The sequence below is a fragment of the Salvelinus sp. IW2-2015 genome, linkage group LG36, assembly GCF_002910315.2.
Source record: "Salvelinus sp. IW2-2015 linkage group LG36, ASM291031v2, whole genome shotgun sequence".
NCBI classification, from domain to species: Eukaryota; Metazoa; Chordata; class Actinopteri; order Salmoniformes; family Salmonidae; genus Salvelinus; species Salvelinus sp. IW2-2015.
Window position 1 is genome coordinate 16427873 of NC_036875.1, and position 26356 is coordinate 16454228.

Here is a 26356-nt window from a genome sequence, read left to right on the forward strand (position 1 = left end):
GTGAGTTGTTTCAGTGAGGTGTTTCAGTGAGTTGTTTCAGTGAGTTGTTTCAGTGAGTTGTTTCAGTGAGTTGTTTCAGTGAGTTGTTTCAGTGAGTTGTTTCAGTGAGGTGTTTCAGTGAGGTGTTTCAGTGAGTTGTTTCAGTGAGTTGTTTCAGTGAGTTGTTTCAGTGAGTTGTTTCTGCTAAGATCTCCATTTATATCAAACATTTACTCTCACTCTATTTTTTATGTAAAAAATATGGGCAACATCGCGGTAGACATCCCCTTACTGTTCCTCCTCCTCGCTGTAGAGCAGAGAGTTTATTCTCCCACATCTGGATATGCACTTAGTTGATATAAAACACCAGGATCCCGTGACCTTGTGGATTTGTTAAAGTGCAGGCTGGTAAACTGGAATGTTGTACGTCACCATGCAAAGTTTCCTTTGCATTCTGGGTTGTCCTCATTTGGCACTAAAGCGGAAGAAATTAACTGAAACTGGGAGGAACTACCTCCAATAAGAAACATTCATTTAAATGTTCTGTTCCAAAACRTTAAAAAAARAWRAAARAAAGTMTATTACATGCCCTAATATATATGTACCTGGTGTGATGTATGGACTGGCTGGGTTCTCATGCATGGAAGATGGAAGGAAGAAATTGAGCTTGAAATCAYTATCGAAGTAATGAGGAAGTTCGTTCCAGCTGTCATAGTCAATGAGGTGCTTGTTATTGGTTTTTAAGGTGTACATTGTGTCTGTTGATTGGTGCTTGCAGTCTATGAGGCTCAATTGACACCAAATGAATTAAACACCAGAGACAGAGAACTTCTGGATTGTAATGTATCTGAGTTTGATTCAGAAGGTATGTTACAGRATAGCCTGTATGTATTCACAAAGAGAGAAAATGTGCCCAGCTACACTTAAAGGGTGTCAACATGTTCTGCTTGGTTTGATCGAGTGTACTATTGGACACCACCTGAGAGGATGTGGAAACCACATGTTTTACTGCTAGCCCGAACACTGTAGAGATAACACATGGTTACAAATGAAACAGGTAGTCTACACCTGTGGAAACCAAAGAGCATGTTGTACCTGTATATGGTTAGTTTTCACACCAAAAATGTATGCAAATGATGATATGACAATTGTAAACACTATACACACAGGAGATATTAGGCCCGTAACATAGACTAACTTGCCTCACACTCGACCTATAGATAGTGCAAGTGCTGTTTTGTTGATTCTGTCTAGAAATGACATGCACATTTATCTCACAAATTGTAAGATATGCCATTTAAGACCACTTTGGAGTGAAATGGAAATTGATTACAGTAATAGACATGCAAAGTATAGCACAGCTGGTTCAGGTTAAGGAGCGTTTAATAGGGGCTTTAACATAGAGATGAAATATATACTTTGACCTGGAWTTCTTCTTCATGCCTGTTGTTATGTGCCAGGTGTGTTATAATACCATAAATKATGTTATATGCTCAACATCATTGGCTTTGTGGTCAGAGCGCTGTAATTCATCTGAAAGGGAAAAAAGCAAACACACAAACCATACACAGTTACAGAGCAAGCCAAATGCCAYCGTGAGGTAAACCACATGGCCAGATAAGGTTGAAGTCAAGTTGATGACTTGAAAATGTTATTATTTTCAGTAACTGGCATATTGTTGTGCCTTGCTAGTAGAAGTGTGTACATATGTAGCTATTACTATTCTCCCTTTTGAGCACTACTGGTTTGCAGTTGGATGGTTTGCTGTACATTGGTCTAAACTCACTGCATTTTGCAGAAAGCTAGTCGTGCAAAAGAGAAAACCTAGCTTGTTACTGTAGCTTCCAGTCATGTTTGATATGATTATGTGAAGGATTAATTACCATACTGATCTTATCCCATAACCTTCCCCAGGCGCCATTACTTTCTGTTCTGGCTTGCTAGGGCTGTATTTTTAATCCAGTATAAGTATATGTTATAGCCRAATAAATACGTTTTCCACATATTATAGTTACTCAAGCCTTCCTTGAACACCATAGAATTACTGTAAATATTCTGCATCTAATTAAGAGGGACATCTCAGTGTGGCAAACCTGGGTTCAAATAGTATTTAAATGATTTCTAAGATTTTTAAGTCTTCGACCGTTTCTTTGAGCCTGCCTGGAGGYAGGGTTTGCACTTTTAGGACTATGCAATTTTTCCCAGGCAAGCTCAATGAAGCAAAACACAAGTAATTGTTAGATTTCAATGCTATTTAAACCCAGGCCTGCAGTGTAGACGGTACTTGACCACAGACGAGCTCTGTGGAACAAAGACAATTGAAAACTAGTAGTCAGTGGAAGGGGGATARGAGTAATTTAGAATGACTGCATCCTCCCAGGCAAACATGGTTGGAACCACTCGAGGGTTTCATTTTTCTTTAAAGGAAGCCCCGACCGTCAGAGACAGCTCCAGAAGAAAAAGAAGCACAGGCATGTAATCAGCTACTTATTCATTTCACTCCCCATCCCTACCCCAGCCTAACCTTGTTTATGGAATGGAAGGTGAAGTGCGTGTTCAAACCAGAAGCAACAGTCTTCTGTTGTGCCAACAAGGTTTGCCTATAATCCCCAGCTCTCATACCTCACAACTTTGGAATATGAAATAATGTTGTTTATAACATTCTGAAGGGAGGCAACTCCTCTGGACACCCCTAACAAAGCACAGAGGGCCAGGTATCATAGGGTTTACGTTCACTTTGAACTGACACTTTGTAGTAACTAGGTGCTGACAAGACATTTCGGAGTYCTTAACACCAATTTCAACACTTAAAATGCAAAGGCAGTTTTAGGTCACACTACCTTGCAGAGAGCATATCCAACTGACAATCTCTTTGAAAAAATATAMACTTTTGGCACTAATACTAAAAATAACTGATATTGCACAASATGGAGGGAATGTTGGAATATACTGTATGTAATTTAWGTGATAATCCCAGAGAAGCCGGTGTTTGGAGGATATATAGGCCYGAGGCAAAGTCGAGGACCGGCAAACCGTGCCAATATATCCTCCAAACACCGGCTTCGAGGGCATTATCACTTTTATACAACGGGTYACCAACATATTCAAATAATGATTGACATATTTTMATTWAAAAAATTATTTGTATGAATTTAATCATACTATTTCATTTTTCCACAAGATATAGTCCCAACACAAATCTAGGGTTGCTACCCAAGCCAGCTGGTGTTTCATTCTATTGGTTCGGTTGCCAGAGATGCTACCCAGTTGTTAAGTATTTTTTGTTCTGTATCCAGTTGTTCGTTCTAAATGTTCTATTGCCATACTGATTGGCAATGTTCTTATCCCTTGCTTGCTAGCAAGCCAACTACAGCTAACTTACAGTCACGTCAAACACTGCATCCAGAATAACAGCAAAGTAGCTGCATTTGCATTTGTTTAAGCTGTTTTCTAGTGACATATATTTGAATACATCCATAACAATGAGCTAATGATGCRATATTTCACCTGGCATAGAAATGTGCTCTCTCATCAGGACACTGTTGTTCAGAGCTAGCCAACATCACAGCTAACACAATCACTTCAAACTGAAGCTGGAAAGACTGCAAACTAACTGCATCTCGTTTAGTTTGACTTGTTTTCTTTGCCGTTTCTTTGTATATATTCATAAAAATKATGCTGATTCATGATTTCGACTGGCTGAGAAAAGCTGCCTGCCTATCTGACTCGTCCCGAGTCCCGACCCCTACACATTCATTACTATGGGACAGCTGGAGATTGAAATGCAATATTTAAACAATGTTGCAAATGTCAGGGAGATAGACAGCWAGGTTTATACAAATATTTGCTACTGAAAACMAATTGCTAGTCTAAATGAAATGGGAGATAATGTCTAGATGCTTTTTACAGTGGGGATMAAGTTTATTAAATTGCCTGGCTGGGCTGATGAGACAGTGGATTGTACAGTGAGATGGAATAGAGTAAATAGGCATTTCAACGTCATCGCTTTAGCCGGTGGTAACTTGTGGAATAGACACCGGATGAAATTTGATTTTAACCAATCAGCTTCCAGGATTAGTCCCACCCGTTTTATAAAAAGGCTTAATGAAGCCTTCAAAAGCTGCACACATAATACACCGTCTGCTACGTGGCAATAATGCCAGGTGTAAGGACCTGTCATATTGTTTACTCCATGTGTAACTCTGTGTTGTCTGTTCACACTGCTATGCTTTATCTTGGCCAGGTCGCAGTTGCAAATGAGAACTTGTTCTCAACTAGCCTACCTGGTTAAATAAAGGTGAAATAAAAAATAAAAAAAATAAAAAAAATATCGCCCTTTATGGCATTTGCTTATAAATTATTTGTGAAACATCTACCTAGGTGTTAAAAAGGGTTAGGAAGCCTTCATTAAGCTTCATAGACACAATAGTGACTCAGTTGTGTGTGACCAATCATTGTCCTGGATAGCTTTCTCAGTGAACCATTAACAGGAGGGCGTCAAAGGGGAGGAGGAACTGGGAGATTTATGTAGGCTCTGACACCAAAGGGTTCAAAGCAGGCACCACAGCAGGCACCACAGCAGCCGCAAAGCCACCCAGCATCTGTAACTCATCAGCATGACCTGGAAAAAGCTGACAGTATTCCTACAGGATCAACACTGTCAGCAGGAACACTCTGGTCTTCCCAAATGGAAGATTTGTTCAGGCCTACATAGAAAACAAACAATAATAAAATGACTAAGTCATATCAAAAGGATTAGGCTGCTTTTGGATGCGTCTGACACCTGACAGAGCATTCGGGACATCTTGCTATTTGAACAAGCGTAAGCCTACTATCTGAAACAGTTTGGCTGGCATAGAGTTTTTTTTGCTTTTGGGAAAGAGAGAGTTGAGTTTAAATGACTCATTGTTTCCATCAGGTCATTTTGTAACCTCTACACTTCTGGCTGCAATAGTCTACTCCCCAAACACAACGTGTTATGAGTATTTCCACATTAGCCAAGGAAAATCCATGAAGTACCCATTAATTTTCACCTTCTGCCAGATTCACTGGAATTCATAGATGTTTGACATCGTTCAAGTTTGGAAGTTGCGGTTCACTTTTAAGGTTACTACAAGCTCCGCTCCATTGATCTACGTGCATGTGCGTGGGTGGAGTGGGATTTTTGGAGCAGCGGACACCTTTTGGCAACATGATATCCTCACCAGTCCCACTCCCATTCACAAGGGGGTGATAGCAAAGTTAATTTTTTTTGTCATTTCATTTTGTGAACGCACGGAAGAATCGCCTTCCCTTGCTGGGACACACTTTTCACGCCACTTCGATACAAAGTKATTTTCTTAACAGGTTAGGAGAGAATGTTCCCTAACCGTAACCTTAACCATAGTCTCCTAACCTGCTACATTAATTATCCTAGCCTGCTGCATAAGTTTTCCTACACTGCTAAGAAAAMTTCACTTCAGTATCGAAGTGGCGTGAATATAGTGTTTCCCTTCCCTTGCCAGTAGTAGCTAGATGGCAGCCTGGCTACCTGGCTTTAGCCTGGCTAAAAATATAGCAAGCTATCTAGCCTTATTAGCTTCCCACATCTCCATGTGAAATAATCAGATGTATAATAAAATAATATGCTGTGGAAAATATTCTTATACTTGCTGGTGTAACCTTAAACATTATCCCAGTTTGATATGCTGCTTGTGTATTAATTCCCATATCAGCTACAAATAGAACGTCATCATGTATTGGTCACGGAGAAAGAAAAAACATGGCTAGCTAGTTGGCTACAGCAGGTTCAACCATTTCACAATAGCCTGGAATCATTCGTTTTTACTTTTTGGATGGATTCTTGTTTGGTTTACAGTTTGAACAGTCGCTGAGATTATATTTGGTTATCAATGCAAAACAGACTACTTTGATGAATAGCCTATAAAGCCTATTGATCAGATCAAGGAACCAAGCAACAACACTGCCCCCCACGGCTGTGGAATGAATGATACGACGAGTCTCAATTTTCAGGTAATACAAAAGTATGTTGAATTCTGGATTTCAAGGATCACCTTTTGTGACAAAAAAATACATTGCTACGCTCCGAATCTTGCGTCTCCATAGAGCTTGTAGTAAGCTTTATCTGGCTTTTGTTCCCCCTGAGGTAGTTTAACAGTCTAGGGAGTCTTACTAAGAACACAACTAAACATTCTGTCATTCTCAGTAACCTAGAGAAAGTCCATGTTCTCAAACAGGAGTGGTCCGTCTGAGTGAGAATACTAGTGGGAAATACACTATTATTCAGACGAACTCCACAAAAGGGGGGCAGCATGTTTTTTCACTGTTAGCAGGTTATTACCTGTTCGAGGAAAGTATTGAACTGCAATGAATTAAGCTGAGAGGAGAGGGGGGAGGGGGGGGGGGTTGCATTTTCTAAGCTCTCGCACTGACTAGACCGGGCACGCACGATTTTGTCTGTTGCTAGCTAATTTGTCCTGGATGTAAACATTGAGATGTTATTTCACCTAAAAATGCACAAGGTCATTTTTCTGGATCTTTGTAGAATTTTGACCCATTTTGAGTCACACAAAATTGTGTGATCTCTATCGTGTGATCTCAACAATGAATCCATAGATAAAAGGGGAAACATAGTTAGTTTCTAGTAATCTTTTTATTTTTCTTCTTCTTCTTCTTCTGTGGACTTTATATGGCAGTTGGCAACCAACTTTAAGGTGTCTTACCACCACCAACTGGACTGGAGAGTGGACCTCAGTTGATCTTTCAATCACCCACGTGGGTAGATGCTCCTAAAAACCAATGAGGTGACAGGAGAGGCGGGACTTGCAGCGCATCACGCATCATACATAGAACCAAGTTCTATTTTAGAGTCTGGCTGCGCAAACGCTCATTGACGCGTACGGGCAGTTTGGATTGAATAACATGTATGTGTACATTTATTTTACAACACTCGCGCATGTAATGTGAGCGGTGTGGTCAACATGTCAGCTTAGATGGTGATAGTGCTGACATCATCCACGTATTCCTATGGAAAACCCTTGATGGCACATGAAGCTGGAAGTATTTGAATTTGAAGCATGCCATATTGCTGAATGGGGCTGAATGGTACCAAAAAATCACTAAGGATCATGGTGAAAGTGTCCATAACAARCAAAGGATCATGGTCGATGTAGTTGTTTTCATCCTACCTGCAAGAGTCAACCCAATGCTGCTGGGTGCACTTGCAAAGAGCGTTTATGAGGGCACGAGTAGGCCTGGCTCCAGGATGACATGTCTGAGAGGGTATTTTAAATCAATGGGGGGGTGCACAAAAAGTGTTGCTTTAGCGCTCAAATAAAACAAGGTAGATTGGTCAAACTGCTATTCAGATGTACAAAATGGGTCTGAAATGTACACATCAACAACTATTGTTTTATATTAAAACACAGAAAAAAATGGGCCCCACTACAACATACGAGTGTATCCTTTTTTGCACCTACCAACACTCACCAATCAGCTCGACAGGATGAGCACAACTAGGCTATTAAAGACTCTTACAGGCTCCATAGCTTAAATGTCATTGATTATAACTRTTGGCTACATTTCTGTCATATTTGTGACACTACACAATGAGCGTAACCTATAGTAAGCCAGGCCGCCACTTCTCCAGTTGCGCAATACTTTCTGTGGGAGAGTTTCAGAAAAGCKAACTAAATCAAACTATGTGCATATTGTATATAGCTGATGTGAAATGTCCTACGTGACAGTAGTCAATTTTAATCTGCCACAAATAATAACAATACATCTGCAAGGTTACAGAAACACAGTAAATACATGGGGACAGGAATCCAAACCAAGACCTTTTCAATCAAAGTCAGTTACGGCAACAACAACAAAAATGTCATTGTGGTTTGCAAAAACATGTTTGATGTCTGAATTCATATGAAGATGATTTTCTTCTTTGTTTGTTCCAGTGTTTTATTGATTCAATTATTCCAAATGTGCATTCTCACAGAGCAATAGCCTGGAAACTGGTTTTCATTGACGAAAGTCCCGGCTTTAGTTATGGATGGTACTTGGAGGCAAACAACTTAACCCATCCCGGGACTTTTTAGACTCATCAAATGTTTAGAACATGGACAACCTAGAAACTTTCCTGAGGGCCTATCTACTGTTTATTAAGTAGCCTAGACTAGTGTAGAGTGAAGAACTGGTTCCACAGAGAGGTCCACAGATAAAGAATGGAGACATGGTGGAGGACAGGCTCTACGGATCAACGCTGCCACGGAGGGGGACTGTTCCACCACCACCGCCATACGGCTTTCTGAGACATAAGGGTGGGTGTCGGTGGGGGGTTGCTGTGTGTGGCGGCTGATGGGGGCGGCATGACTCATAACCACAGACATTCATTGGGGCATGGGAAAAACCTTTAATTCTGCCACAGTCAATCACTTAAATTTACTTACAGTATATTTGATCACGCCATATTGTAGCTGGACAAGACTGTAGTTCCTTCTAATTTGAGATCAAATCAAATCAAATCAAATTTATTTATATAGCCCTTCGTACATCAGCTGATATCTCAAAGTGCAGTACAGAAACCCAGCCTAAAACCCCAAACAGCAAGCAATGCAGGTGTAGAAGCACGGTGGCTAGGAAAAACTCCCTAGAAARGCCAAAACCTAGGAAGAAACCTAGAGAGGAACCAGGCTATGAGGGGTGGCCAGTCCTCTTCTGGCTGTGCCGGGATAGCCATATGGTCCTCATTGTGCCTTGTTAAGGCAAAAGTGATTGATGGTATCAGTAACATCCTCCCACAGGCTTTCTACGCGGTTATCATGGACTTATTTGCTTTTGTTTGATCCAGTTCCCAGAATAAGAGTTTTAGTTTCTCCTTATCTGTTCTCTCTTCTCTTTGCTGAGTAGTCAGCACAGCACTGTAAAGTCAGACTCTTTCACACACTTTATCTTCCTCCAATATAGAAAATAAGATCCTGGTGAACCAAATATTCCAGGATGATATTTTTGTGTATAGTTTTTGTCATCATTTTTTCATACTTTTGTTAAATTTTGGTCATGGTCTACGGCATCCATTTTAGGAAGTCTGATTTCAGGGAAAACTCTGCCTGTGGTCATTTTGTATATGTTGTGGAGTGAACTAACACATGGTTCATTTAGAAGATTAGCTTATCTGGAATGAGCCATTATCCCCACAATGCCAAAGTGATGACATAGCCGACTGCTCAGTCTGTTTCCAACCAGTCAGACCTCACAGCACAGGTTTCACTGAAGAAAATATATACATGGAAACATTTGAATAAATGGAAACATTTGAACGCTATAAAAGTAGTATCTTGTAAGAGCTGTTGGGCTGGTAGACATGTTCCACTGTCAGTCTGGCACTGACCAGTCTGTGAGGTGTGTTCTTGTCAAGGGGTTACCTATGAAGCTCAGGGGTGCCACCTGGTGTTTACAATGGTAACAGGTAAAGGATCTGCATGTCACTTCTACTCCATGAGCTTACACTACTTAGCTCTTTGATAAATTAGCTTGTTTTTTTTGTCAATTATCATGTTTACCTAGACATGCTAATGCAGCTTACAGTACAGTACAACCACTCTCCTTCCCCCTGCATCTCTTCATCAGGTTTAGCTGTAAATGAGAATGTGTTCTTCTCAGTCAACTTACTTACCTGGTAGAATTGAAGTTCAATAAATAATTAAGTAGATAAAAAGATTAATCATAATGAATAAGTAYTTGGTTGTAACTGTGGATAAATTGTGTTAAAACGTATGGGAACTTTTCTTGATATAGCCTACTCTCTGCTGCCTTTGGAGTAGGTAAATGAGGTAAACCCATGAARATGTGTTGTAAATTCACATAAGAATTCAAAATGTAGAGTGTAATAAAAATGTCATATTTTTATGTTATACAGTAAATTCGGAAAGTATTCAGACCCCTTGACCTTTTCCACATTTTGTTACGGTACAGCCTTATTCTAAAATTGATTAAATTATATTTTTTCCTCATCAATCTACACACAATACCACATAATGAAAAAGCAAAAACAGTTTTTTTGACATTTTTGTAAATGTATTAAAAATAAAAACAGAAATACCTTATTTACATAAGTATTCAGACCCTTTGCTATGAGACTAAATTGAGCTCAGGTGTATCCTGTTTCCATTGATCATCCTTGAGATGTTTCGACAACTTGATTGGAGTCCACCTGTGGTAAATTCAAGTGATATGACATGATTTGGAAAGGCACACAGCTGTCTATATAAGGACTCACAGTTGACAGTGCATGTCAGAGSAAAAACCAAGCCATGAGGTTGAAGGAATTGTCCGTAGAGCTCCGAGACAGGCTTGTGTCAAGGCACAGATCTGGGAAGGGTACCAAAAAAAGTTATGCAGCATTGAAGGCCCCCAAGAACACAGTGGCCTCCATCATTCTTAAATGGAAGAAGTTTGGAACGAACAAGACTTCCTAGAGCTGGCCGCCTGGCCAAACTGAGCAATCGGGGGAGAAGGGCCTTGGTCAGGGAAGTGACCAAGAACCAGATGATCACTCTGACAGATCTTCAGAGTTCTTCTGTGGAGATGGGAGAACCTTCCAGAAGGACAGCCATCTCTGCAGCAGTCCACCAATCACGCCTTTATGGTACAGTGGCCAGACAGAAGCCACTCCTCAGTAAAAGGCACAAAGTTTGCAATAAGGAACCTAAAGGACTCAGACCATGAGAAACAAGATTCTCTGATCTGATGAAACCAAGATTAACTCCATTGATTGCCAAGCGTCACGTCTGGAGGAAACATGGCCCCATACCTACGGTGAAGCATGGTGGTGGCAGCATCATGCTGTGGGGATGTTTTTCAGCGGCAGGGACTGGGAGACTAGTCAGGGTTGAGAGAAARATGAACAGAGCAAAGTACAGATAGATCCTTGATGAAAACCTGTTCCAGAGCGCTCAGAACCTCAGACTAGGTCAAAGGTTCACCTTCGCCAAGACAAAGCAGGAGTGGCTCTGAATGTCCTTGAGTGGACCAGCTAGGGCCCGAAATTGAACCAGATCGAACATCGCTRGAGAGACCTGAAAATAGCTGTGCAGCAAMGCTCCCCATCCAACCTGACAGAACTGGAGAGGATCTGCATAGAAGAATGTGAGAAACTCCCCAAATATATGTGTCCCAAGCTTGTAGCGTCATACCCAGGAAGACTTGAGATTGTAATCGCTGCCAATGGTGCTTCAACAAAGTACTGAGTAAAGGGTCTGAATAGTTATTTAAGTGTGATACTTCAGTTTTTWATTTTTAATACATTTGCAAAAAAGTTTGCTTTGTCATTATAGGGTATTGTCAGAATAAGGCTGTAACGTAACAAAATGTGGAGAAAGTCAAGGGGTCTGAGTACTTTCCGAATGCACTTTACCTCAAACGTCTTTCCCAAATCAATCAACATTTTTATGTAACAGTCACTGTGTTGACTGGACAGGTGGGTCCACATGGATCATACTACTTCGGAGGGGCTGTCACATAAAAGGGATGGGTAATCACACTACTGCTTTAGTCCCAGGACAAGGAATGATAAAGGATTTGAGATTTGGCAAAGATCCAGTTTGAATCAAAATGCTTTTTTTTGTCAATGTGCCAATGGAAATAATTATGCAGTACAGAACTCAAGCTTTTTAACCACTCCACAAATTTATTTTAACAAACTATAATTTTGGCAAGTCGGTTAGGACATCTATTTGTGCATGACACAAGTACATTTTCCAACAATTGTTTACAACAGATTATTTCACTTATAATTCACTGTATCACTATTCCAGTGTGTCAGAAGTTTACATACACTAAGTTGACTGTGCCTTTAAACAGCTTGGAAAATTCCAGGAATTATGTCATGGCTTTATAAGCTTCTGATAGGCTAATTGAGATCATTTGAGTCAATTGGAGGTGTACCTGTGGATTATTTCAAGGCCTACCTTCAAACTCAGTGCCTCTTTGCTAGACATCATGGGAAATCAAAAGAAATCAGCCAAGACCTCAGAAAGAAATTGTAGACCTCCACAAGTCTGGTTCATCCTTGGAAGCAATTTCCAAATGCCTGAAGGTACCACGTCATATATACAAACAATAGTATGCAAGTATAAACACCATGGGACCACACAGCCGTCATACCGCTCAGGAAGGAGATGCGTTCTGTCTGCCAGAGATGAACGTACTTTGGTGCGAAAAGTGCAAATCAATCCCGAACAACAGCAAAAGACCTAGTGAAGATGCTGGAGGAAACAGGCAAAAAAGTATCTATATCCACAGTAAAACAAGTCCTATATCGACATAACCTGAAATGCCGCTCAGCAAGGAAGAGCCACTGCTCCAAAACGCGCATAAAAAGAGACAGACTACGGTTTGCAACTGCACATGGGCCAAAGATCATACTTTTTGAGGAATGTCCTCTGGTCTGACGTTACAAAAATAGAACTGTTTGGCCATAATGACCATCGTTATGTTTGGAGGAAAAATGGGAGGGGAGGCTTGCAAGCCGAAGAACACCAAACGTGAAGCACGGGGTGGCAGCATCATGTTGTGGGGGTGCTTTGCTGCAGGAGGGACTGGTGCACTTCACAAAATAGATGGCATCATGAGGGCGTAAAATGATGTGGATATTTGAAGCAACATCTCAAGACATCAGTCAGGAAGTTAAAGCTTGGTCGCAAATGAGTCTTCCAAATGCACAACGACCCCAAGCATACTTCCAAAGTTGTGGCAAAATGGCTTAAGGACAACAAAGTCAAGTATTGAAGTGGCCATCACAAAGCCCTGACCTCAATCCCATAGAAAATGTGTGGGCAGAGCTGAAAAAGCGTGTGAGAGCAAGGAGGCCTACACACCTGATTCAGTTACACCAGCTCTGTCAGGAGGAATGGGCCAATATTCACCCAACTTATTKTGGGAAGCTTGTGGAAGGCTACCCGAAACGTTTGACCCAAATTATACAATTTAAAGGCAATGCTACCAAATACTAATTGAGTGTATGTAAACTTCTGACCCACTGGGAATGCGATGAAAGAAATAAAAGATGAAATAAATCATTCTCTCTCCAATTATTCTGACATTTCACATTCTTAAAATAAAGTGGTGATCCKAACTGAYCTAAGACAGAGAATGTTTACTCGGATTAAATGTTAAATTGTGAAAAACTGAGTTTAAATGTATTTGGCTAAKGTGTCTTTAAACTTCYGACTTCAACTGCATGCAGAGACATTTTTCATTGGTGTCTGGGTCTTTCTTTTTTCCTGTAAGTCAAGCTTTAGAGGAATTAGTTCGGAGGAAATTAGCTAATGTCTGACAGTGGGGCGATTTTACTATAACCGACAGTCACCTTTTCCAGAACCGTCTTTTCCCTGCAGTTGAACTGAGAYTTTATCCAGTACCTAATGGAAAAGATATGTTCCACATTAATGCTTAACGCACCGTTACAGTTAACTGTTGTTGATTTATTTTTCTCCCCAATTTCATGATATCCAATTACAGTCGTGTCTCATCGCTGCAACTCCCCAATGGGCTCGAGAGGGGCAAATGTCAAGTCATGCGTCCTCTGAATCATGACCTGCCAAACTGCGCTTCTTAATTTCAAGAGCAGTGGTGTAATTTTGAGCGTTCAATTTCTTCCTGTCCCTGTTCTCATACATTTTTACACAGAAAGCATATCTCCCTAATATGCTCTTTACCATCAAAGTTCCTTTGAGTTACTCACTTTGACTTTTTTAGATAATATTTTTTATTTATATTTCTTTAAAAATACAAAACATACACATACAAATGACAACACACAGACACACACAAACATCAACGACATCACACCTACCCAGACCCCCATGCTCACCCTCCCATCTCCAGGGCCTGCATCACTCTCCGCCAGATGGCCTCAAACTGCACTGTTTTGTTTCTCTCTGTCGCCCACCCACTTTCTACATTTAGATAATAAAGGATTTGACCTTTCCATTGTGTTAACGATGGAGGATTGGTTGATTTCCAATTTTKAAGTATGCATTTTTTCAAGATGATTGATGGGAAAAGTATAGTCCATCCCATGAGGTTTCTCACTGCTCCCTCATATGCCATATCTTGAAATTATGCAGACAGGTGGATAAAAATTACATTTACAYTGTAATACTTCTGACAGCCAACTATTCTAACTCTACCCATAACTTTTGGATATTATAGCATTCCCAGAAGGCATGGATTCTKTATTTCACCTTTATTTAACCAGTTGAGAACAAGTTCTCATTTACAACTGCGACCTGGCCAAGATAAAGCAAATCAGTGCGAAAAAAACAACACAGAGTTACACATAGGATAAACAAAAGTACAGTCAATWACACAATAGAAAAATCGGTATACAGTGTGTGCAAATGGAGTAAGGAGGTAAGGCAATAAATAGGCAATAGTAGCGAGGTAATTACAATTTAGCAAATTAACACTGAAGAGATAKATGTGCAGATGATGATGTGSAAGTAGAAATACTGGTGTGCAAAAGAGCAAAAAAGTAAATAAAAACAATATGGGGATGAGGTAGGTAGTTGGGTGGGCTATTTACAAATGGGCTATGTACAGCTGCAGCGATCGGTAAGCTGCTCAGATAGCTGATGATTAAAGTTAGTGAGGGAGATATAAGTCTCCAACTTCAGCGATTTTTGCAATTCGTTCCAGTCATTGGCAGCARAGAACTGGAAGGAAAGGCAGCCAAAGTGGCTGTTGACTTGGGGGATGACCAGTGAGATAGACCTGCTGGAGCGCGTGCTACGGGTGGGTGTTGTTATGGTGACCAGTGAGCTGAGATAAGGCGGARCTTTACCTAGCAAAGACTTATARATGACYTGGAGCCAGTGGGTCTGGCGACGAATATGTAGTGAGGGCCAACCGGCGAGAGCATACAGGTTGCARTGGTAGGTGGTATATGGKGCTTTGGTGACAAAACGGATGGCACTGTGATAGACTGCATCCAGCTTGCTGAGTAGAGTGTTGGAGGATATTTTGTAAATGGCATCGCCAAAGTCGAGGATCGGTAGGATAGTCAGTTTTACGAGGGTATGTTTGGCAGCATGAGTGAAGGAGGCTTTGTTGCGAAATAGGAAGCCAATTCTAGATTTAATTTTGGATTGGAGATGCTTAATGTGAGTCTGGAAGGAGAGTTTACAGTCTAGCCAGACACCTAGGTATTTGTRGTTGTCCACATATTCTAAGTCAGAACCGTCCAGAGTAGTGATGCTAGTCGGGCGGGCGGGTGTGGGCAGCGATCGGTTGAAGAGCATGCATTTAGTTTTACTAGCATTTAAGAGCAGTTAGAGGGCACGGAAGGAGTGTTGTATGGCATTGAAGCTCTTTTGGAGGTTTGTTAACACAGTGTCCAACGAAGGGCCAGATGTATACAGAATGGTGTTGTCTGCGTAGAGGTGGATCAAGGAATCACCCGCAGCAAGAGCAACATCATTGATATATACAATGAAAAGAGTTGGCCCGAGAATTGAATCCTGTGGTACCCCCATAGAGACTGCCAGAGGTCCGGACAACAGACCCTCCGATTTGACACACTGAACTCTATCTGAGAAGTAGTTGGTGAACCAGGCGAGGCAGTCATTTGAGAAGCCAAGGCTGTTGAGTCTGCCGATAAGAATGTGGTGATTGACAGAGTCGAARGCCTTGGCCAGGTCGATGAAGACGGCTGCACAGTACTGTCTTTTATCGATGGTGGTTATGATATCATTTAATACCTTGAGCGCGGCTGAGGTGCACCCGTGACCAGCTCGGATACCGGATTGCACAGCGGAGAAGGTACAGTGGGATTCGAAATGGTCAGTGATCTGTTTGTTAACTTGGCTTTCGAAGACTTTAGAAAGGCAGGGCAGGATGGATATAGGTCTGTAACAGTTTGGGTCTAGAGTGTCACCCCCTTTGAAGAGGGGGATGACCGCGGCAGCTTTCCAATCTTTAGGAATCTCAGACGATATGAAAGAGAGGTTGAACAGACTAGTAATAGGGGTTGCAACAATGGCGGCTGATCATTTTAGAAATAGAGGGTCCAGATTGTCTWGCCCAGCTGATTTGTACGGGTCCATGTTTTGCAGCTCTTTCAGAACATCTGTTATCTGGATTTGGGTGAAGGAGAAGCTGTGGAGTCTTGGGMAAGTAGCTGTGGGGGGTGAGGAGCTGTTGGCCGGGGTTGGGGTAGCCAGGAGGAAATCATGGCCAGCCGTAGAGAAATGCTTTTTGAAATTCTCGATTATCGTGGATTTATCGGTGGTGACAGTGTTACCTAGCCTCAGTGCAGTGGGCAGCTGGGAGGAGGTGCTCTTATTCTCCATGGACTTTAGTGTCCCAGAAAATTTTGGAGTTAGAGCTACAGGATGCAAATTTCTGTTTGAAAAGCTAGCCTTTTCTTTCCTAACTGACTGTGTGTATTGGTTCCTGACTTCCCTGAAAAGTTGCATATCGCGGGGACTATTCGATGCTAGTTCAATACGCCACAGGATGTTTTTGTGCTGGTCGAGGGCAGTCAGGTCTGGAGTGAACCACGGGCTATATCTGTTCTTAGTTCTACATTTTTTGAAAGGGGCATGCTTATTTATACCAGGCATCCTCAACTGACAGGATGAGGTCAATATCCTTCCAGGATACCCAGGCCAGGTCGATCAGAAGAAGTGTTTTAGGGAGAGTTTGACAGTGATGAGGGGTGGTCGTTTGACCGCGGACAAATAATGGATGCATTATTGTCACTTCAGACATGACTCTGCCGTTGTACTGTAGAATTTGTGCATTTTGTCTCTTCAGTTCTATACATTAGTTTATACTGGATTAAGCTTACATTTTCGCTGTAATTTTGTTAGATACAGTATATTCCAACATTCCCTCCATCTTGTGCAATATCAGTTATTTTTAGTATTAGTGCCAAAWGTTTATATTTTTTCAAAGAGATTGTCAGTTGGATATGCTCTCTGCAAGGTTTTTTATATCTTAACTATCATATGAATATCATTTTCTGAATAAAATAGGATCCCCTTAAGATTGCTCTGATGTCCAAAAGATTTCAAATAAAACTGTTGTGATATGAAACTCAAGTTGCATTTATTTGAAAATATCTACATTGGTCAGTCCAAAATACTACTAAGCTATATGGAATTGTTTTAAGACGGTCATACCAAGGATAATTTTGCTATTTGATTTTGAATTTTAAGACCTCTTGATGTATCAAAAAAATATATACAAAAATGATTTGATGAAAACATTTATTTGACCTTACTGTTATTAGACCATATAAATGCATCAATTAACAGATGAAGTACATGAAACAACAGATAGACCCAAAAGGAAGTTTGTTCTTATGTGTCTATCCTATATCTAAGAGATTTAAGAAAGATCAGGAAACWATTTTTTTTTTTTATTGCATATATGTAACCTCTTATTTATGTCACTAGTCTCCATATACACTACCGTTCAAACGTTATAGAACATCTACACTACTCATTCAAGGGTTTTTCTTTATTTTGACTATTTTCTACATTGTAGAATGAGAGTGAAGACATTAAAACGATGAAATAACACATATGTGTTAAACAAATCAGAATATATTTGAGATTTGAGATTCTTCAAATAGCCACCCTTTGCCTTGATGACAGCCTTGCACACTCTTGGTATGTTCCATTCAATTAGATCTGCTTTCATGTTGTTGAGAAATTGGATAAAGTTATCTTTATATATTTGTTGTTTGTTGTCACTTATTAAGCATCCTAAGTATTTAATATTTTTTGTCGTCCACTTAAAATATTTCTGTAGAGCATGAGTTTTCTTTTTCCTATTGCCATTATTTTGTTTCATTTTATATCCTGGCATTCAGAAAATATTTTTAGGAAGGGGGGCATTAAGTTTGACTTTCCATGGCTGACCTCTGACCTTTGTCTGACCTGTCCTGTCGGTCCCGCCTTCCACAGGAGATGACGCGGGCTGCACGGTCGACGGCCAGGTGTACACCAACCGAGACATTTGGAAACCAGAGCCATGTCGGATCTGCGTGTGCGACAGCGGCTCCGTCCTGTGCGACGAGATCCAGTGCGATGAGCTGTCCAACTGTGAGAAGGTGACCATCCCCGAGGGCGAGTGCTGTCCCATCTGCCAGAGCGAGGGCGGCTCAGACACCAGTGGCAACGGCAGACCCGGTGAGTGGTTAGAAAGCGTGACCTAAAATTTGTTGTGACCCCAAGTCATGAAAAACATTTCTTACGAGAGAACCCAGTGTGAACTGTTCATGAATGTGTAACTACTAATGTAACTACGTGTGAACCCAGTGCTTCGCTATGAAGAAAATAGGAATTAACTCCGTAGACTAGATGCTTTTGTGACATGATTCTTTATGTCTGTTATGTTCTGTCATTTTCAGATGGTGGTAGAGTCTACAGGGTAAGCTTTAGTATATCATTGTGATACATCTTTATAATATCGTATTACTACTTGAATTTAAACGGTGGAGCAATGTCTGTCTTCTTGCTCTTCGTTTGTAGGGTCAGAAAGGAGAACCTGGTGAAGTACCACAGGTGACTGGGATCAGAGGTCGTCCTGGGCCTATGGTAAGCTTATAGTTCACTTTGTTTTCAAAGTCTATTATRAATTGAGTTTATGATATGGAACTTTGTTGCGATTCAACAACATACAGCTTTATTGGTGCATATAGCTTTAACCAGCTGTTTCTCAGCTGTGGTGTTGATTTTGTAAAACTCTTTGAGTCGACACTAGATGGCAGAAGAGAACAGTTACCGTTAACTTGACCTGAAAGCATTCCTTTGTAGTACAACTGTACTTGACAGAGCATCCGGAATGACTTTACTCTGTTTCCATAGTAATGATATTATCATGGGCTTTATGGAGGAACATTATTGTGTCTACGCTATTGTGAATTTTTMATCTGTTTGTCCTAAAACAGGGGCCTCCCGGATCGCCAGGATTCAGAGGGGACCGAGGACAGAAAGGAAGACCTGTACGTTCCAAACATGACTCACAGAGCAAATCCATTATGCTTTAGCAAAGCTTGAGTTCTGTACTGCATAATTATTTCCATTGGCACATTGACAAAAAAAAGCATTTTGATTCAAACTGGATCTTTGCCAAATCTCAAATCCTTTATCATTCCTTGTCCTGGGACTAAAGCAATAGTGTGATTACCCATCCCTTTTATGTGACAGCACCTCAGAAGTAGTATGATCCATGTGGACCCACCTGTGCAGTCAACACGGTGACTGTTATATAAAAATGTTGATTGATTTGGGAAAGACGAACCCTTGACTTTTTCCACATCCTTATTCTAAAATGGATTAAATAACTTTTTTTCATATCAATCTACACAAAATACTGCATAATGGCAAAGCGAAAACAGGTTTTTAGAACATTTAGCAAATGTATAAATAAATAAAAAACACATACCTTACTTACATACGTATTCAGTCCCTTTGCTTTGAGACTCGAAATTGAGCTCAGATGCATCCTGTTTCCATTGATCATCCTTGACACRCATTTACTTGATTGGAGTCCACCTGTGATCATTTCAATTGATTGGACATGATTTGGAAAGACACATATAAGGTCCCACAGTTGACAGTGCATGTCAGAGCAAAAACCAAGCCATTTTTYAAATGTATTWTTTATTTATTTAACCTTTATTTAACCAGGTAGGCCAGCTGAGAACAAGTTCTCATTTACAACTGCAACCTGGCCAAGATAAAGCAAAGCAGTGTGACAAAAACAACAACACAGAGTTACACATGGGATAAACAAACACAATAACACAATAGAAAAATCTGTATACGGTGTGTGCAAAAGAAGAGAAGGAGGTAAGGGAATAAATAGGCAATAGTGGCGAAGTAATTACAATTAAGCAATTGACACTGGAGTGATAGATGTGCAGATGAGGATGTGCAAGTAGAAATACTGGTGTGCAAAATAGCAGAAAAACAAAAACAAATATGGGATGAGGTAGGTAGTTGGTTGGATGGGCTATTTACAGATAGGCTATGTACAGCTGTAGCGATCGGTAAGCTGCTCTGACAGCTGATGCTTAAAGTTAGTGAGGGAGATATAAGTCTCCAACTTCAGTGATTTTTGCAATTCGTTCCAGTCATTGGCAGCAGAGAACTGGAAGGAAAGGCGGCCAAAGCAGRTGTTGGCTTTGGGGACGACCAGTGAAATATATCTGCTGGAGCGTGTGCTATGGGTGGGTGTTGCTATGGTGACCAGTGAGCTGAGATAAGGTCGAAGGAATTGTCTGTCGAGCTCCGAGACAGGATTGTGTCGTGGCACAGATCTGGGGAAGGGTACCAAAACATTTCTGTAGCATTGAAGGTCCCCAAAAACACAGTGGCCTCTATCATCCTTAAATGGAAGAAGTTTGGAACGACCAAGACTCTTCCTAGAGCTGGATGCCTGGCCAAACTGAGCAGTCGGGGGAGAAGGGCCTTGGTCAGTGAGGTGACCAAGAACCCGATGGTCACTCTTACAGAGCTCCAGAGTTTCTCTGTGGAGATGGGAGAACCTTCCAGAAGGACAACCATCTCTGCAGCACTCCACCAACAGCCTTTATGGTAGAGTGGCCAGACAGAAGCCACTCCTCAGTAATAGGCACAAGACAGCCCGCTTGGAGTTTGCCAAAAGGCACCTAAATGATGAAACCAAGATTGAACTATTTGGCCTGAATGCCAAGCGTCACGTCTGGAGGAAACCTAGCAACATCGCTACCGTGAAGCATGGTGGTGGCAGCATCATTCTGTGGGGATGTTTTTCAGCGACAGGGACTGGAAGACTAGTCAGGATCGAGGGAAAGATGAATGGAGCAAAGTTCAGAGAAATCCTTGATGAAACCTGCTCCAGAGCGCTCATGACCTCATATCCGTGATATATCAGCCTGTATACCACTGGTATGACAAAACGTTTATTTTTACTGCTCTAATTACATTAGTAACCAGTTTATAATAGCAATAAGACAYCTCAGGGGTTTGTGGTATATGGCCAATATACCACGGCTAAGGGCTCTATCCAGGCACTCCGCTTTGCGTTGTGCMTAAGAACAGGCCTTAGCCGTGGTATGTTGGCCATATACCACACCCCCTCAAGCCTTTTTTTAAAGTATAGCATAGCCTTAATTTTTTTCTTGAGGCTAATCAAGCTGAGACATGATAATAAACTTACTACTTAGTCACTATTGAATTAGAATATTTCAGAGAAGCAACTACTTTATGTGATAACTATAATAGAATTAGATGGATTAATTTATTAATGGCTTTCATTGTCATGCTTAAATATAATACAATGTCTTCAAAGATAATGGCGACTACATGACTTGAAGATAGTTCAAATTGATGTGCTGTGCACTTTCTGGAGATTTGTCTCTTTGATGAATTATGTCTTGATGATCAAGAGATTGCGCAAACAAAACTGGACAATACATTAGCATTAGAAAACATTCCGATAGACCCATTCCGCAAACGTATGTATTTTGTTTAAATTCAGTACACAACAAAAACATAAATGATGAATGTATATGCTGCCCTCATTGGAATGCTGATCATATTGAGGGCATACATTAAGCAGAATCTTATTTAGCAAAACAACATTAGTCTTTATGATTTATGACATATGTTGCTAGTCTGCCTCTCATATTATGTTTAACACCCTTGATTCAATTTAACGGTTTTGTCAAGCATACGCTGTAATCATTTTCTCTCTCATTTGTGGCCATTTTCATCATCCACTGTCATTGCATATCAACTAGAAAACATGCTTTAGAACCAGAAGGCAATATGAATGTCTACACATATATTACTAAACCTAAATGGAGATCCGTAACTCAAGTCTCACTGATATCAATACATGATTTGAGCATAAATGTAGGTCTCACATCAAGTTATGATTTGGCACATAATGAATGACACCGTATGAACCTGTAATGCTTTGCTTCGTTCTGTTTATATTAACATGACATTATCTAATTGAAGGGGCTACGTGGAGCAGCAGGATATGACGGAGAGCCTGGTGTGCCTGGAAATCCAGGAGAACCCGGACCTGCAGGAAACCAGGGTCCACCAGGGGTAAGTACCACAATATCCACCACTCATAAACAATGTATAATGTGAATTATAAACTGGGTGGCCCTGAATGCTGATTGGCTGACAGCTGTGGTATTACACGGGTATGACAAAACATTTATTTTTACTGCTCAATTACGGTAACCAGTTTATAATAGCAATAAGGCACTGGGGTTTGTGGTATATGGCCAAAATACCACTACTAAGGGGTGTATCCAGGCACTCCACGTTGTGTTATGCGTAAGAACAGCCCTTAGCCGTGGTAAATTGGCCATATACCACACCTGCCTTATTGCTTAAATATACACTACCGTTCAAAAGTTTGGGGTCACWTAGAAATGTCCTTGTTTGACCCAGAACAGAGTCACGTCTTGCTCTTCATTGTAATCAGAGGGCTAATATAAATACAATACATGCCAGTCTCTATTGGCTAAGAGTTGAGGAGAGACTGACTGCATCAAATCAAATGTTTATTTGTCACATGTGCAGAATACAACAGAGAAAATGCTTACTTACAAGCCCTTAACCAACAATGCAGTTTTAAGAAAAATAAGTGTTAAGTAAAAAAAMCACAMAAAAAAACTAATAATTAAAGAGCAGCATTAAAATAACAGTAGCGAGGCTATATACAGAGGATACCGGTACAGAGTCAATGTGCGGGGGCACAGGTTAGTCAAGGTAATTGAGGTAATATGTACATGTAGGTAGAGACTATGCATAGATAATAAACAGAGAGTAGTAGCGGGGGTGGAGAGGGGGGATACAAATAGTCTGGGTAGCCATTTCATTAGCTGTTCAGATATCTAATGGCTTTGGGGTAGAAGCTGTTAAGAAGCCTTTTGGACCAAGACTTGGCGCTCCGGTACCACTTGCCATGCGTTAGCAGAGAGAACAGTCTATGACTAGGGTGGCTGGAGTTTTTGACAATTTTTAGGGCCTTCCTCTGACAACGCCTGGTATAAAGATCCTGGATGGCAGGAAGCTTCACCTGACTAATGAGGCAGCAGTTGATACCAGGCGTGAAGTAGAGGAGTGGGGTGGGGGGAGGTGATAATGGGATCGGGGGGGGCATGAACGAACCTAACCATAAAACATTAGCAGATTGATTATCACCTTTTGAGAAACATTGTATGGGGACAGGACAGCCCCCCTGACTGTTAGCTGTCCCATTGAGATGCTGAGTGTTCCCTGAGTTGCAGATTGCATTTCCAATACTCTAAATCACGGTTCTGTTTCTCCAGGGACTGGGAGCTCAGATGGCTGGAGGCTTTGGGGATGAGAAATCTGCCGGCCAAACGGCCATGGTGCAAGGAACTAGTGTAAGAAGGGTGCAGTGACACTATCTTGGGTCACTTAAGTCTCTTGTGCCGTATTTCTTTGCTATGGCTTGGATAATTAAACTTTTGTGATTGTCACGATCGTCTTCTTGAGAGAGATTGGACCAAGGCGCAGCGTGTGCAAAATACATCTTCTTTTATTAAAGAAGAGAGAAAAAAACAAGAAACGAACAACTATACACAAACTAACAAAATAACAAACTGACGACCGTGAAGCTATACATATAAATAGTGCTGACACAAACACTACACATAGACAATTACCCACAACCAGCTAAAGCCTATGGCTGCCTTAAATATGGCTCCCAATCAGAGACAACAATAACCAGCTGTCTCTAATTGAGAACCAATTCAGGCAACCATAGACTTTCCTAGACACCTACACTGAACACTAAACCATCTACTCTACTTAACCCCCTAAACCATACAACACCCTAGACAATACAAAAACACATACTACACCATGTCACACCCTGACCTAACTAAAATAATAATGAAAACAAAGATAACTAAGGCCAGGGTGTGACAGTGATGTAGCAAATGTTTTTATCTTAATGATGTTAATGTATGTTTGAAACAACTATTTGTTGAGTCTGTGGGGCCATACTTTTTTACCAATAATGATTGTGAGTGCATTGATGTCATCTGTGTTTTAGGGGGAGGCAGGAGCAAGAGGACCTCCTGGGCCAAATGGAAACCCTGTAAGTTAAAAGCAACCCATGAAGAAATAATTTCAAACAACTCTATTTGGAGTTAGCCGTTCACCAACCTCTCTCTCTCACTCTCTCTCTCAGGGCCATGCTGGACCGCAAGGACCCCATGGGGAAGTCGGTGATCCAGGTCACATGGTATGACATTCTCCTTGTCACATGTCATGTTTCTAGTCAGGTGTTCCCTGTTTGTTGCAAGAATTCTCAACAATGTGTCTATGAGGATAACACCTTGAATCATGTTGGCACCACAGTAGTCACATTCATCTTCTTAAACAACACAAAACTGACAGACTGTAGAATGTCAGAAGGCATACATTGTTGTGGACACAATTTCTATGCAACTGTTTATGTTGACTATTTCATCTCCTGGTCACACTTTTCATAAAGCAGACAGGTATAATAAATGATGATGCAGTTCTAATGCATTGTAGGACTTGTCATAAGCATGTATAACCCCTTTATACAAGGTCTTATAATTCTCTTCTGTTGTAGGGTACATCTGGACAAAGGGGACCTGAAGGGCCACCGGGAAAGCCGGGTGAAGACGTGAGTAAACACTTATCTCTGACCAGCCGGAGTACTGACGCCACCCTGCATATCAAAGACATGGTTTTAGTGGGCTAGTGGTAATGGCCATGTTACTCATTTATTATGATGTCATCCTAGGGAGAAGGAGGAAAATCAGGAAATTCGGGAGAGATGGGATTCCCTGGATCAGCGGTAAGTTATATATCAATGGAAGTGTTCAACTTGAAATGATGACTAAAATGACTGGAATACTGTATTGAAACTGTACTAAAATACCATGTATTTCAGGGAGCTCGAGGATTTCCAGGGACACCTGGGCCTCCTGGATTGAAAGGCCATAGAGTAAGTATGACCCCCCCCCCAACAAACATTCAAAGAACCTCACTGTGAACTCATGTGTCACGCCATTATTGTCCGCTAATGGAGAAATAACACTTTGTTGTTTCAGGGTCACGCAGGTCCAATGGGTCTAAGAGGTGAAACTGGAACTGTAGGATCTAAGGTACAGCATCTATATGATGTTATATCTATAACTCACTCACTATKTTTTTATGATTCATATTGATATCATAGTCATTTCCTGTCATGATATGTCAGTGATATTATATAGATGASTCTATAATATACAAAAATCTGAGAGAAATAAGCTTTTTGTACGTATGGACAATTTCAGGGATCTTTTATTTYAGCTCATGAAACATGGGACCAACACTTTACATGTTGTGTTTATATTTTTGTTCMGTATATATTAAGTATATGCATACTGTAAAGTTTTGAAAGGCATGTATTGATGAATGCAATGTTTTTGTAATTGATCTCCTAGGGTGCATTAGGTCCCACTGGTCCAATYGGCACACCTGGCCCTATGGTAAGTGGAAAATATTTCAAATGTACAGTATTGTGTACTAGCAACTTATGCAGTCACTGACAAAACGCACTGAACCTTATTGTGATGTTTTATTGATAAGGATCTCTTGGTTCTTTGGAAGACTCCTCTCCGTCTGCACAGTTCACAAAAGATAAGATAGGTTAAAGCAAAATGGTGGATGCCTACCTTAGCTTTGACCAGTCTAGATTCTTCATAGTGTAGTGAAGAAGAATGAAAGGAGACAAGCATTGGAAGGCACTATATGGATGCAGCCCATGATGAGGAGCCATGCCTGTACCGTACATAACCTTTGGATAGATTTCTTTCAGCTGTCTAAAATAAACAGTGCAATGTGCTTAACTAACAGGTATACTTAAATTCATGAATTATACAATTTTTTATTTTATTATAAAATGGATTCAATAGATTTTTTCCCTCATCAATCTACACACAATACCGCATAATGACAAAGCAAAAACATTTTTTTTTTAAACGTATGCAAATGTATTAAAAATGAACAAATGGAATATTACATTTACGTAAGTATTCCGACCCTTTACTCAGTACTTTGTTGAAGCACCTTTGGCAGCGATTACAGGCTCAGGTCTTCTTGGGTATGACGCTACAAGCTTGGCACACCTGTATTTGGGGAGTTTCTCCCATTCTTCTCTGCAGATCCTCTCATGCTCTGTCAGGTTGGATGGGGAGCGTTGCTGCACAACTATTTTCAGGTCTCTCCAGAGATGTTTGATCGGATTTAAGTCCGGGCTCTGGCTGGGCCACTCAAGGACATTCAGAGACTTGTCCCGAATCCACTCCTGCATT

General features: G+C 40.8%; 1 protein-coding gene across 1 annotated transcript in view; it reads left to right on the forward strand.

Annotated features, from left to right (window-relative positions):
* LOC111959650 (collagen alpha-2(V) chain) overlaps window positions 1-26356 on the forward strand; it is a 64535-nt gene that overhangs the window by 23254 nt on the left and 14925 nt on the right. Inside the window, exons 2-14 of the mRNA XM_023981379.2 lie at window positions 17949-18173; window positions 18395-18414; window positions 18516-18581; window positions 18935-18988; window positions 21996-22088; window positions 23327-23404; window positions 24079-24123; window positions 24217-24270; window positions 24628-24681; window positions 24802-24855; window positions 24952-25005; window positions 25112-25165; window positions 25487-25531. Coding sequence (XP_023837147.1) covers window positions 17949-18173; window positions 18395-18414; window positions 18516-18581; window positions 18935-18988; window positions 21996-22088; window positions 23327-23404; window positions 24079-24123; window positions 24217-24270; window positions 24628-24681; window positions 24802-24855; window positions 24952-25005; window positions 25112-25165; window positions 25487-25531 — 896 coding nt within the window. The remainder of the gene's footprint in view (window positions 1-17948; window positions 18174-18394; window positions 18415-18515; window positions 18582-18934; window positions 18989-21995; window positions 22089-23326; window positions 23405-24078; window positions 24124-24216; window positions 24271-24627; window positions 24682-24801; window positions 24856-24951; window positions 25006-25111; window positions 25166-25486; window positions 25532-26356) is intronic.